The 15,003-nt window shown below is 36.6% G+C and overlaps 1 protein-coding gene across 9 annotated transcripts in view; it reads left to right on the top strand.

The window, feature by feature from the left end:
- Positions 1-15,003, top strand: part of YIPF7 (Yip1 domain family member 7) — a 121,049-nt gene that overhangs the window by 8,042 nt on the left and 98,004 nt on the right. For all 9 annotated transcript variants that reach the window (XR_011386223.1, XR_011386221.1, XR_011386222.1 and 6 more), the window contains exons 3-5: positions 1,055-1,218; positions 7,938-8,083; positions 14,227-14,408. Coding sequence is in view for 5 of the 9 variants with exons in the window: in XM_070068178.1 (XP_069924279.1) it covers positions 1,055-1,218; positions 7,938-8,083; positions 14,227-14,408 (492 nt within the window). In the remaining 4 variants the exon portion in view is untranslated. The remainder of the gene's footprint in view (positions 1-1,054; positions 1,219-7,937; positions 8,084-14,226; positions 14,409-15,003) is intronic.

Here is a 15,003-nt window from a genome sequence, read left to right as displayed (position 1 = left end):
TCCAGCTTCCTGCTAATGTGCCTGCTTGGCCCAGCTGTGGCATTATGGATATTTGGGGATTGAATAAGTGGATGAAAGATCTTTCTCTCTTTTTCTGTCTCTCTCTCTCTTTGTGTGTGTGTGTGTGTGTGTGTTTCACTTTGCCTTTCAACTAAATAAATCTTAGAAATTTACTTCCTAAAGGGGAGAGGGAGTGGGAAAGGTGAGGGTTGCAGGTGGGAGGGACGTTATGGCGGGGAAGCCATTGTAATCCATAAGCTGTACTTTGGAAATTTATATGCATTAAATAAAAGTTTAAAAAAATAAAAAAAAGAAATTTACTTCCTAAAATAAGTAGTAGGAGAATTTTAATGTTGCACTCCATTACAATAAGAACAAACTACTGATGGAGCAGTGTTGCTGGATGGAGGAGTAGAAGAGGGATGGAGATAACAGCTAAGTACCTAAAGATAATTCAGTCAGCAATATTTGTGAATGGCCAGAACTACAAAGTGTATTTCTTGGTGGATGCTCATTGGTTTACAGATTTGTATTATTTTCCTGTGAGTTGACTATGCTATTACAATTATAATCTTTGCCTGTGGGTTCTACAGATTCTGTAGGGGCATCGTGTTGGTGATTGACCCTGAAGATAAGTGACAAAGGAGCACTGTGCAGGGTGCAGGTCACTGCTGAGCAAACTTCAATTCAAATTCCAGCACCTGCAGTGTTATTTTTTGTACTGGGCACATAATTGAGACAGTATTTCTTTTCCTGTAAAATGGGAATAAAAACACAGTTTTTACCTTATGAGGTTAAACTGAGGAAATATGTGGGGAAGCACATTGTATGTGCTCAATTGTTACTTGTTGATATTGAGCATTTTTCTAGAAGTCTTTTCATGCCCAGTTATTTTACTTTTTTGGACAGAAAACTTTTAAACAAGCTATATCTTCATGGGAAAACAGTCATAAAGATAGATGAATTCATATAAGGAAAATTATAATTTTCTTCCTTGATTTGTTATGATATCCCTTTTACAGATACATAAATATCTGTGTTTTTCTTTTTCTAGCCAACAAGTGAGTGAACAACCTCAGCCTGCCTCGTTTGTTCCCCCTGAGATGCTCATGCCATCAGGTTATGCAGGGCAGTTTTTTCAGCCAGCATCCAACTGCGATTACTATTCACAGTCTCCTTACATCGACAGTTTTGATGAAGAGCCTCCTTTGCTAGAAGGTAAGTTAAGGAAGTATTATTAATGTGTGCACAGCTCAAAGAATAATAGCAATAATTGGGTGTAATGCGTGTTGCCAACTTGCTGTCTGTGTTTTATATATGATTGTTCCACGTATAACAAGTATACTAAACCGAGACTCTTAAACCACTGGAAGTTTCTTGTATGTTGGTGTGGGGGAAGTCGGAAGCACTTGTGTGCCACTGCTGTGACACTGTGGCAGTCATTAAATGTTTCTTCACTAATCTTTTTTTTTTTTTTATCTTTTATTTAATGAATATAAATTTCCAAAGTACGACTCATGGGTTACAATGGCTTCCCCCCCCATACCGTCCCTCCCACCAACAACCCTCCCCTTTCCCACTCCCTCTCCCCTTCCATTCACATCAAGATTCATTTTCGATTATCTTAATATACAGAAGATCAGCTTAGTATACCTTAAGTAAGTATTTCAACAGTTTGCTCCCACACAGAAACATAAAGTGAAAAATAATAGATGATTTTTTTTAAAATGATGATGAAATCAGATCAGACCTATTGTCATGTTTAGTCCCAGTGAGAGTCAAGTTGGGAATTGAAAATTTCTTTCTTTTTTTTTTTTTTTTTTACAGAAGATCAGTTTAGTGTACATTAAGTAAAGATTTCAGTCGTTTGCACCCCCATAGAAACACAAAGTGAAATATACTGTTTGAGTACTCGTTATAGCATTAAGCCTCAGTGTACAGCACGTTAAGGACCGAGATCCTACATGAGGAGTAAGTGCACAGTGACTCCTGTTGTTGACTTTACCAATTGACACTCCTGTTTATGGCATCAGTAATCTCCCTATGCACCAGTTATGAGTTTCCAAGGCTATGGAAGCCCCTTGAGTTCTCCGACTCTTATCTTGTTTAGACACGGTCATAGTCAAAGTGGAGGTTCTCTCCTCCCTTCAGAGAAAGGCACCTCCCTCTTTGAAGACCTGTTCTTTCCACTGGGATCTCACTCACAGAGATCTTTTTGCCAGAGTGTCTTGGCTTTCCATGCCTGAAATACTCTCATGGGCTTTTCAGCCAGATCCGAGTGCCTTTAGGGCTGATTCTGAGGCCAGAGTGCTATTTAGGACATCCGCCGCAGTAAGAAATAACGAAATCCAGTCATTTGCAACAAAATGGAGGAATCTGGAACACATCATGCTGAGTGAAGTAAGCCAGTCCCAAAGGGACAAATACCATATGTTCTCCCTGATCGGTGACAACTGACTCAACACCAAAAAGGAAACCTCCTGAAGTGAAATGGACACTATGAGAAATGGTGACTTGATCAGCATAGCTCTGACTGCTAATGGACAACTTAATACATTATCCCTCATAGTATTTTTTTTTGTCTGTTCTACTTAATATGACTGGTTTAATTCTGTAATTATCACACAGTTATTCTTAAGTGTTGAAAATTAACCGAAATGTGATCCCTGTTAAACATAAGAGTGGGAATAAGAGAGGGAAGAGATGTATAATTTGGGACATGCTCGGGCTGACTTGCCCCAATTGGTAGAGTTGGAAACATACCAGGGGATTCCAATTCAATCCCATCAAGGTGGCATGTGCCAATGCCATCTCACTACTCCAAGTGATCAATTTCAGTTCACAATTGATCATAATGAAAGGACTAAGAGTCAAAGGGAGCACATAAACAAGTCTAGTATCTGCTAACACCAACCGATAGAATAAATAAAGGGGAGAGTGATCCAACATGGGAAGTGAGATACTCAGCAGACTCATAGAATGGCGGATGTTCTTCACTAATCTTAAACTGAGATTCTCTTGGCATCTCTAGACAACAGCAAAGACATCTTTTGGCAGAGTGTTTCTCTTAAAACAACCACCCCTTCAACCCCAGTTAATGAAGAACTTCCTAACAGTGTATTTATTTTCTGCTATGTCTGCCCGGGAACAGAGTTCTTCAGGTTAATATTGTGAGTTGTTGACATGGAGATAAGCCAGTTTTTCTCTCCCCTGGCTCATATGATCCCTCTCATCTTGGCATGGCATGACTGGGAGAGGAAGAATAGCATTCTAGGAGATCACACTGCTGGTATGAAGGAGACCTGGGATATCCTTCCTGTTGAGTCTCCTTAGGGGATTTCAGAGATGTTCAGATTATTTTTTTTTTCTGTGTCCAGATACCCCGTATCTGCTGCTTTTCCTCTTAAACAATGTCATCATTAAGCTACAACTATGGGTGTTCAAAAACAAAAATGCAAGTCAGTTTAAATTTGAGGACCAAGCAGAAATATTCAGTGTAATTGCTCCAAGTCTTTTATATGTAGTCAAATGAAAAGGAATATGTTGAAATTCCCAGTCTTATATCAGAGACCCTTGTTTGCCTCATATGAACACAACCACTCAAAGTCCAATCATTATTTTTCTTTTGCCTTAAAAATATAAAAAAATGTGAAACCACTAAGGAGAGTAAAGAAAATTTTATAGTAGATATTTTGACTAAATTTTTGGATCAGTTTTGTTTAACCAGTTCATTCTGTATTGCCTATTTAATTAACAAATATTTGAAAGTTGCCAGCTATTTTTGTTAAACCTTTTCCTTGACTCCAACAGCATCTGTGCTTAAAAAAAAAGCACTATCAGTTGTCTACTATTTGTTACAGAGTTTAGAAAATATATAAACCTACAAATAGATACAAAAATAACTTCAAATCTTGTCTCCAAGATAAGACCAACATTAATAATTTAATATATTTCTTTCTAGCTTTATTCTATTCCTATGAATGTGTATATTATGATTATACATACATACATCAAATCAAATACTATTTTTCAACGAATGTATATGTATTTATGAGTAGTTAAAAATGAAAGTTGGATCATACTACAAATATAAAGTTTTTTCTAAAGATAAAAAAAAAGCAATAAGCATCATTTCTGAGAGAGATGATAATTGACATTTGTTAGTTTTTATTAGCACACACAAAAATGGCCTACACAATTATGAAGCTGTAATAAGGATCATTTGTTTCACAAAATCATGTAATAGGGATTATTCCTTTCACAAAATGTGTTTATTTATTCCTTAAGTGCTTTGTAGTCTAAAATTCTTGTTTGGTTTTATGTAAGATTGATAACTTTTGCTATTTGATAATGTGCAATTTTTATGTTAAGTCAGAGCAAGTCTGTCAGACCAGAAAAAAGTTACTTATATTTGTAGCATAATTTGATGTTTATATATAGAAGGCCAATGCCACAATTTGGATAGAAAATAAAGTTCTTAACTCATTTTTATAGCATATGTGTCGTATACTTTACTACCACTAGATGACAGCAAAACAATAAATTTTGCATGCAAATTTCACTGCAGTTTCATCTTTTTTATTTGCATAATAAGGTGTTATATTAGGCTATCTACAATTAGCAAATACTTACAATCTCATTCACATACTTTATAATAAATTTGAATACAAAATACTTCTGTATAAAGCACATAAAATCTTTTGTTCCTATAAAATATTTAGATTTTATGTTCACTATTTCATGACTTAATGTTGAAACATGTGCAGAAGTTAATTAAGCCATCAAACAAATGGGTGAAATCACTAATAGTGTTGCATAAAGAATTTTTCATTGGGGTTTTTTTCAGAAATGATTTTTTTAAGACAAAGGTGTTTGGAATGAAATACTATTTTATTGTGGAAAATATTGAGAATACAATATGATTATGACGTCAAAATTTAAGTCTGGGCCAGCGCCATGGCTCACTTGGCTAATCCTCTGCCTGCAGCGCTGGCACCCTGGGTTAAGTCTTGGTTGGGACTCTGGATTCTGTCCCAGTTGCCCCTCTTCCAGTCCAGCTCTCTGCTGTGGCCTGGGAAGGCAGTGGAGGATGGCTCAAGTGCTTGGTGCAGGAGAAGCACTTGGCTCCGGGCTTCGATTCGGCACAGTGCGCCAGCTGCAGCACACCAGCCGTGGTGGCCATTTTGGGGGTGAACCAACGGAAAAAGGAAGACCTTTTCTCTCTGTCTCTCTCTCTCTCACTGTCTAACTCTGCCTGTCAAAAAAACCTTAAGTTTGAAAATAATATAAGCCTCCAGTGAAATTGATGTAAGTCACATCATTTCTCAATTTTTAAAGTTCCTCTTTTAAAAATTACATTAGATGATCTAACCTCATTATAAGCTTAGTAAACTGAGTACGCTGTCAAATGTGTGCCCAGTAAGACATATATAAATGCACTTTGTACAATGGATGTTATAGAGAATTTGAAATATAAGTAATTCTCTTACTTTTATTAATTTGATCAAATTCTTTTGAAGCTGAGAATAATACATACCAACCTGAGCATTAATTAAGTAAAAGAATACTCTTTCCCAGTTAAGGAAGTATCTGGTTGACCCTCTGAAATTTCTACATTGTTCAAGAAAGGTCCCTCCATGTCATGTAGATCATTAAAAGTCCACCTTGTATTCTATATATGCAATGGCAGCTTTGTAAGATACTTTAGTGGTACATGCCATTGTAAAAGAAGTTGAACTGACCAAAGAGGGTTGCTAAATCCTGAGAAGGGAAGTTGAATGCCAAACACAAATGAATTTAGGAAGACAGTCCTTCCCATGGGAGAACTGGGCTCAACCAAAAAAACTATAGGGCCTGGAGTTGTGGTGCAGTGGATTTAGCCCCCACCTGCGACAGCAGCATTAGGTGCTGGTTCAAGCAACATCTGCTCCACTTAAATCCAGCTCCTGGCTAATGCACTTGAGAAAAGCAGCAGAAGATGGCCCAAGTGCTCGGGCTCCTCCTCCCACGTGGGAGACCTGGAAGAAGCTCCTGGCCCCTGGCTTTGGCCTAGCCCACCCTGGCCATTGCAACCAATTGGGGAGGAAACCAGCAGATCTCTCCATCCCCCTGTCTTCCCCCATCCCTCCCTCTCCTCTGATAACTGTGACTTTCAAATAAATAAATCTATATAAAAAACTTTATTTAACAAAATAAAAACAACAACAAAACATAATAATGAGATTAGGTGTACATTGACCCCCACCACAATTACAAGGTTAAAAACATGTGGTCTCAAGTCAGATTGTTCAGTGTTGAAACCTATATTTTTATATTATTGGCTCTGTGACTTTGGACATGTTAATCTCTTGAGAACATAGCCATCTAATACATAAAATGGAAATAAAATAATAGTACCATCTTCATTGAATGTCACTAAGATCAGTGGTTGTAAATTTGGTGAGGTCCACGGTAAAACCTCAGTAAAGAGTAGTTCATTTTAGTTGAAATGTATGCACTTACAGCAGGTTAGTGTCTGTTCTTCCTAGCATCTTCTTCATTGTTATTGAATTATTTAAATTGTTGAGGCAAGGTAACTAGTTTGATTGCTGGTTCCTAAATAGTCAAATTGCACTATCTCCCTTAGATGTTGTCCTTTTCTACCATGACAGTTTATCTTTATAGGAATGGCAAGAAAAGAAACTGATGTGATATCAATATTTGTTTCTATGATCAGTGGATGTCATATGGCTCAATGTTTTTCTCTATAAAAATGTTACAAGCGAAGCAGAATCTAGCAAAGGGGTATGGGGGGAGGCAGCCAGAATTCTTTGGAAAGTAAGCATTGGAAAATAATAAAAATTTATAGATGAGGTTGGATTAATAAACACTGACCTATTGATTTTGGATATTTTATTCTGACACTATCACTCAAAAAGGCAAGGTTAACTTGTCTCCAGAACGTAATCTTTGAATACATTGACTTAACCTCATAGTGCATTGACCTTATGAAAAGGTGCTTGCACATCATGATTACTTTTACTTACAGAAAAATCTCTTCTCCTTCCTCCTCTGCAGAGTATCAGGCACTTAGTGCAAAACCACTCTTCTCATTAAGCAAGTAGAAATTAAATCCCAGACCTGAGCTCAATCTCTTTAGTATAGCTAGTACTTCGATTTGAAAACTGATGCCATTCTTGATGTGACCACATTTTAGAAGTGCTAATAAGTGAAAATATAGGAAAAGGAAACATCTCAATGGCAACATGATGAGACTTCTGATCTGTTAACTTCTATTTTATTTTTTACTACATAGTGTCAACTTCCCAATTTTTAACTAGGTATTTGCAGTATTAATTAGGAAAAATTTTCCTTTTTGAAATTCTTTCTTTAAAATACTTTTAGCTTATTGTTTGGAAACAACTTTTTTAGTTTGTTTTTAGAAGTTTTTTTTTTTTTTAATTTATTTTACAGGTAGAGTTATAGACAGTGAGAGAGAGAGAGACAGAGAGAAAGGTTTTCCTTCCATCGGTTCACTCCCCAAATGGCTGCTATGGCCGGCGTTGCACCGATCTGAAGCCAGGAGCCAGGTGTTTCTTCCTGGTCTCCTATGCGAGTGCAGGGGCCCAAGCACTTGGGCCATCCTCCACTGCCTTCCCGGGCCACAGCAGAGAGCTGGACTGGAAGAGGAGCAACCGGGACTAGAACCCAGCACCCATATGGGATGCCGCACCGCAGTTGGAGGATTAACCAAGTAAGCCATGGCGTCGGCCCCAGAAGTTTTAATATATTAGCAATTTAATCGCTTCTCGGCCTTTTGGCTAAGATCAAGTGTAGGAGTTTAGTTTATGAAGTTGTAATAAAACATGAAAATACTAAGTAAATGCATAATATAAGTTAATATTTTATTAAAGAATAAACTCTTTTTTATATTTGTTTAATTATTTTTCTTTTTGCAGAACTTGGAATCAATTTTGATCACATTTGGCAAAAAACCTTGACGGTGTTAAACCCACTGAAGCCAGCAGATGGCAGCATCATGAACGAAACAGACCTCACTGGGCCCATCCTTTTTTGCATAGCCCTGGGAGCCACCCTGCTTCTGGTAATGTGTTAACAGCAAATACTCAGTGCTAATGCTTGGCCTTTCCAGTGTCAGACTTGAAGCTGTCTTTGCAAACTCAGAAGAAAGTATGTTGCTTTTTAAGAATATAGAGAAAAATTTTAAGTTTGTGACTCCATCTATTTCAGTGAGACATATTTAATTGAATCATAGGGACAAAAAGAGCTACTATTATGTATTACACCAGATTAAAAAAATTTAAACATAATTGCAAGAGTCAAACCACTAAGTAAAATTTTCAATAAAACTAGGGATCACTTATATGTTTCTTGTTTTTAAGAAGTCTGTCAGAGGCAAGCATTTGGCCTACAGTTAGGATGACAAGAAGGGCGCCTACATCCTCTGTGGTACTTGGGTTGGAACACTGCCTCTTCACTCCCATTTCCCACAGTACACAACAGGGAATATAGCAGGGAAAAGCTCAGGGCATTCAGGTCCCTGCCAACCACATTAGAGATCTGGATTGCAGACATTTGGAGAGTGAAACAGAAGATGGGAGCTCTATCTTTCTCTGCCTCTAAATACATAAAAAGTTAATTAACTATCAAGTGAATACATAAATAAAAAGATTGTCAGACTGGAATATTTGAAGGAAAAAATGGGTTAGGAAAACATGAGACCCACAGGTCATGTCCTGTTTTCTGTTAAATGTTCCTTGTAGCACTAGACACCTGACTTCTCTTTGGTCATCACTGTCTGTGATGAAAGAACTACTTGACAGTATTTCTAACATCTTGTGAGGCATGAATTGGGTCTCCTTGTGTCTGAAGAGGCTACTAAGAATTAAATTTCTTTGCAACAATGATTTATTTACTCAACCTATATTTTTTCTCTTATATTTTTATATTTCTGCTTTTAATGAAGGCTTTCCCCTGATTTTATCAATATGCCTCATGTGTAGGCCCCTTTCATTCTTTATATCTGGAAGTTATAATATCAAGTCACCAAAATGGTAAAGAAAACATATTTCCACCTAAATAAAATTAAGAATGCCTTCTAGCTCATGGTTTAATGCAGCATTTTAATTGTTTTGGAGGAAGAAATGGAAAAAAAGTCTATGATTTATATACAAGAAGGAGATGACAATGCACTAAAAACAGGATGAGAAAAAGTTCCAGTTGTCCTGAAAAGTACAGTTTCATTAATTACAATGAGATCAACTTGGCAGGATAAATAATGTAGGAAATTACAGATTTTACGAAAAGGTCTTAAAATGCCTATTCAGTCCGTTTTCTCTTCTTTCTCATTAGAACAATTTATTTCAACATAACCACAGTTTTTAAAAAGTAGTTTAAGATGGTATTTGCAACTAAATAAATTTTCACTTTTCTTTTTTTTTTTAAACTTTTATTTAATGCATATAAATTTCCAAAGTACGACTTATGGATTACAATGGCTTCCCCCACCATACCATCCCTCCCACCCACAACTCTCCCCTTTCCCACTCCCTCTCCCCTTCCATTCACATCAAGATTCATTTTCGATTATCTTAATATACAGAATATCAGCTTAGTATACATTAAGTATGGATTTCAACAGTTTGCTCCCACACAGAAACATAAAGTGAAAAATAATAGATGATTTTTTTAAATGATGATGAAATCAGAGCAGACCTATTGTCATGTTTAATCCCAGTGAGAGTCAAGTTGGGAATTGATAATTTCTTTTTTTTTTTTTTTAACAGAGGATCAGTTTAGTATGCATTAAGTAAGGATTTCAACAGTTTGCACCCACATAGAAACACAAAGTGAAATATATTGTTTGAGTACTCGTTATAGCATTAAATCTCAATGTACAGCACATTAAGGATAGAGATCCTACATGAGGAGTAAGTGCACAGTGACTCCTGTTGTTGACTTTACCAATTGACACTCCTGTCTATGGCATCAGTAATCTCCCTATGCTCCAGTCATGAGTTTCCAAGGCTATGGAAGCCCTCTGAGTTCTCCGACTCTTATCTTGTTTAGACAAGGTCATAGTCAAAGTGGAGGTTCTCTCCTCCCTTCAGAGAAAGGTACCTCCTTCTTTGATGACCTGTTCTTTCCACTGGGATCTCACTCGCAGAGATCTTTTGCCAGAGTGTCTTGGCTTTCCATGCCTGAAATACTCTCATGAGCTTTTCAGCCAGCTCCGAATGCCTTTAGGGCTGATTCTGAGGCCAGAGTGCTATTTAGGACATCTGCCATTCTATGAGTCTGCTGAGCATCTCACTTCCCATGTTGGATCACTCTCCCCTTTATTTACTCCATCAGTTAGCGTTAGCAGGTACTAGACTTGTCTATGTGCTCCCTTTGACTCCCAGTCCCTTCACCATGACCAACTGTGAACTGAAACTGATCACCTGGAACAGTGAGATGGCATTGGTACATGCCACCTCGATGGGATTGAATTGGAATCCCCTGGTATGCTTCCAACTCCACCACTTGGGGCAAGTCAGCCTGAGCATGTCCCAAATTATACATCTCTTCCCTCTCCCATTCCCACCACCATGTTCAACAGGGATCACATTTCAGTTAATTTTCAACACTTAAGAATAACTGTGCATCAATTACAGATCTAAACCAGTCATATTAAGTAGAACAGATAAAAAAACTACTAAGAGGGATAATGTATTTAGTTGTTCATTAACAGTCAGGGCTATGCTGATCAAGCCACAAAAAAGTAAAAAAAAAAAAATTTTTCACTTTTCATTGATTAATTATGTAACATCAATCAAAATACTGATAGCAATATAGTTTCTGTTTGGTAATATGACCAGTAATAACATCATCTTTATCCAATACAATGGCATCTAATGATAACATTTTTGTCTTTGTTCTACAGCACATACTAATACTCTGTAAATCAAACACAATATCTACTAGAGTTTTAATTTAGTCTTTATCTTCCCTTCTTCTGTCTTTGTCACAGTAATTTGATAATCTTAGATTATGCTGCTAAGTAAGGCCATGTCAATTAATCAAGTAGTCAGAAACAATCAATTTAATATATTAACTCATCTTTCTTTTTCAAATCATTTGTAATACATCAGCTGTTTGGTTTTCCATAGAAAATATTACTGTTACTGTGCCTTAAAAATACATTAATTCCATTAGGATCACTCTTGGATGTGTTAGTTGGAGCCATTGAAATATCCTCTCTGATATTTTAAGTACAAAACAATATAAATAAAGAAGTGAGAAAATTGGATCTTCCCCTAACTCTGCCACCAGCTGGGATCTTGCTTTGGCTTCGTATTTTGATGCCTTAATTTCTTTTTTTTTTTTTTTTCAAAACAAAAAGCATTTCTTTGAGTAGTTCTTAAGCTTTATTTTGGTTCTAAAATTTTGAGAAATAAAAGAAAAATGTATTTTGTGAAGTTTTATATGCAAACATTATCACTTGGATTTTAGCATTAGATGTGGTAACTTCAGAATTCATTCTGATAAATACAACATAATAAAGACCCTCCAAAATCTCCAACTGGATTTTAATTGAAGTAGCATTTAACTCAGAATCCATTTAATATAGGTTAATTCTGCCTTGGATGTTTACAATTAAAATGTAAGTGGTGATTAATGGGCTGGTACAGGCATTTCACTAGAGAAAGTAAAAATTCAGAACCTGTATCTAATCTGTTCATTATCTACAGAGGTGTAAGATTCATAGTCACATAGTCATCATCTTTATGATTTAGGTTGACATAAAACACAATGCATTTTAGTGGACTTTCTTCAGGCTTCAGGAGGCAAATCAGAAAAATCAGGTATAAGCCCTCATCAATTTAGTTTCACTTATTTTTTCCCCAAAATTATTTTCAACCCCAACACCAAGAATATAAGTGGTTTAAAGGTATTACTCCATTTAATTTTTCTGATAGGACTATGCTTATGATCTGAAAAAGCAACATACATAGCAATATAAAAGTATAATCAGAGAAATACTAATTATTTTAAGTCAAGATATGGCCATGAGGGTGGTATAGGGAGGATATTAAAAAATACAAAGATTAACAAAATGAAATATTTGTTTTCTATTTCAATCATAAGCCTTAGTCAAATTTAAAATAATTTCTAAATGGTAGCGATTTCTGCAAATGAAATTGCAACTTAAATTGGACAAATTAACAACAGAAAGATATGAAGAAACAGGTCAATAACTGATGGGGATAAGCATAATTTTACTACAAAATTAGTTTCATGGCTCCCTATTTACTCCACCTCATTCATAAAACTGCCTTTTAGGGCCAGGAAAATCCAGTTATGTGCCCTTTAGGTATAAGTTTCCCTTTACATTACAGTTAGCCCTACCTCAGAATTATCCCATCCAAGTAAAATATTAAGTAGAAAATATGTCTAATACATGAAAGTGTTTGGAAATCGTTGGTATTTTCCAAGTGAAGCAAACCCACCCAATAGAACAATGCATAATGACATCCATGCTCAGCATTATTTCATAAAATGGACATAAGGATGCAAAAGATGAGGCCAGCATTTTGGTATAGCAGGTAAAGCTGCTGCCTGCAAGGCTGGCATCCAATATGGGTGCTGGTTCAAGTCCCTGCTGCTGCACTTCTGATCCAGCTTCCCGCTAATGTGCCTGAGAAGGAAGCGGAAGATGGTCCAAGTACTTGGGTCCCTGCATCCATGTGGGTGACCTGGAAGAAGCTCCTGGATGTTGACTTTGGTCTGGCCCAGCCCTGGCTGTTGCAGTCATTTGGGGAGTGAGCCATAAATGAAAGAACTCTCTGTCTCTCTCTTTCTTTGCAACTCTGCCTTTCCAATAAATAAACTGAATCTTTTAAAAATAAAGAATGCAAGTGACATTCAATGAGAACCAATCAATGACTCATGCTAGAGAAAATCCTGCTGGGGTAACTCAGGAATATTTTGTGAAAGGACTTAGAAGTGACCAATCTCTCCAACTCAAGAAGAAGTCAAAGTAGGTGGACAATTTTGAATGTTAGCATGGTCATGACATTCATTATCCTTAATTGGTTGCTGAATAAATATCTCTTTTAAATGGATAACAGCCATGGAGAAGGAAAAAAAAATGACAGACAAAAGGCTTTCTCCTTCTCTCTCTCTCATTCTAAATTTATCAGATCCTTCATTGTTTTCCCACAATTCCCTTGGAAACCAGAGTCAGCCCATTCAGTCTCTAAGTTTTAGTCATCTTTGTGTAAATATAAAAGACAAATGTATTCTTTGCTGGAACTTTGGCATTCTCAGGCAGCAAATATTAAAGTATCCCATGTTGAATTAATAGCAGGATGTGACTAATTTATTAGGGTTCATGATCACCCAGTAAATACCTTGTTGGTAATGGCTATTTTTATAAATTCTCCTTGGAAGATTAGTGGTGTACCTTGAACACTAGTTTTAGCTATGCTTTTTTTACGTTGCCAAGTGGTTTACAAAAACCAGCATTTCATAAAGTATGATCAGTTAACTTGGTAATAAGCATTATCAAAAAAAATTCTGTAGCCAAATAAATTTGGGATATGCTGAGTTAAATATAATTTAGTAAGTCTCATTATTTTAGGACTTGTTTTATCTCCTATCATGTTTAAGGACTTAAATTTGAGAGACAGGATTGAAATCCAGTCTCCACTGCTTAGCATTTTATTATCTTGAGGAAGTCACTTTACCCCTCTGCACCTTAGTTTCTTCATGTTTGAAGCTGATAAAATAATGGTACCTATTTCATAGGGTTTTTATGTGGATTGAATGAGCACATGTAGGACAATTAGAATAGGACCTGACAGTAAATCTCATAGATGCTTACTAATCTGAGTAATATATTTTGTAAATCTCTGACTAACTTGGAGTTTGAGTCATTCTTTCATTCACTCATTCAGTGATTCACCAAATACAGTCTGCTTTATACCTTGTACTCTTGATAGACAATCTGTGATTAAATAGTATAAACCTGGCAATAATTCCTCTTCTCTGTGGCATGCTTGTACCATCACATAGTCAAGGGTGTTTGCTTTCAGGATCTGATCCCCCAGCTTTCTGATGATGATAGTCCAAACATAAGGAACAGCACTCAGTAGACTATAAAATGTTCTCTGTTTGTTTGTTATTCTGATGTCTTTTCAATATTTGGTGTCCATTAAATCTGTTTTCTTTACATTGTTTCAGGCAGGAAAAGTTCAATTTGGTTACGTATATGGTATGAGTGCCATTGGCTGCCTTGGGATTCACGCCTTATTGAACCTGATGAGCTCTTCAGGAGTGTCATATGGCTGTGTGGCGAGTGTGCTGGGTTACTGTCTGCTGCCCATGGTCATCCTTTCCAGCTGTGCCATCTTCTTTTCGTTGCAGTAAGTGCATGAGCTGATTGACCCCCTGTGCATAGTCATCACTAAGGCTTGCCACACCTGTGCAAAAGTTAAGCTTTTTCTGATCGTTTCAGCAGTGGAACTGGGGAAACCATTACTATTAAAAGCTGCGCAGATTCAGAAAAGTAGGTCAGTTCTGGCTCAGGTGCTCTTCCTATTTCAATGATTTAAAAAATAAATTAAGGCAAGTTATCTGTAAAACTGGCACTTCTTAAGTTGTCACATTCTTCAATGTGAACTATTATCATGGGTAATATAACAACCACAGAAAATTCACTTATTTAATTTTGGAAGAGTAAGTGCCTGCTGAATACTGACAAATTGCTTCAGCTCCCAGGCACTCTACCTTCTAGGCTAGAAGCCACTGTTCTTTCTCAGCTGGGCTCCTTGCAGCACAGAATTCCCAGGAATCCTGATGAGGATATGAATGCTCAAGAATTTTATAGCATATATCCTCAGTCAATACAGATTTAAAAAAATTTTTTTTTGCTTCACTTAGGCAGTTCCTATGTATAACTGGAAATCATTAAAGATACAGCAGATTTAAGTTTCCATTGGGCACTTTCCCAGGGCATGT

This window comes from Oryctolagus cuniculus, chromosome 2 (genome assembly GCF_964237555.1).
Source record: "Oryctolagus cuniculus chromosome 2, mOryCun1.1, whole genome shotgun sequence".
NCBI classification, from domain to species: domain Eukaryota; kingdom Metazoa; phylum Chordata; class Mammalia; order Lagomorpha; family Leporidae; genus Oryctolagus; species Oryctolagus cuniculus.
The sequence above is the reverse complement of the archived record's forward strand: the minus strand, read 5'-3'. Positions and strand labels throughout refer to the sequence as shown.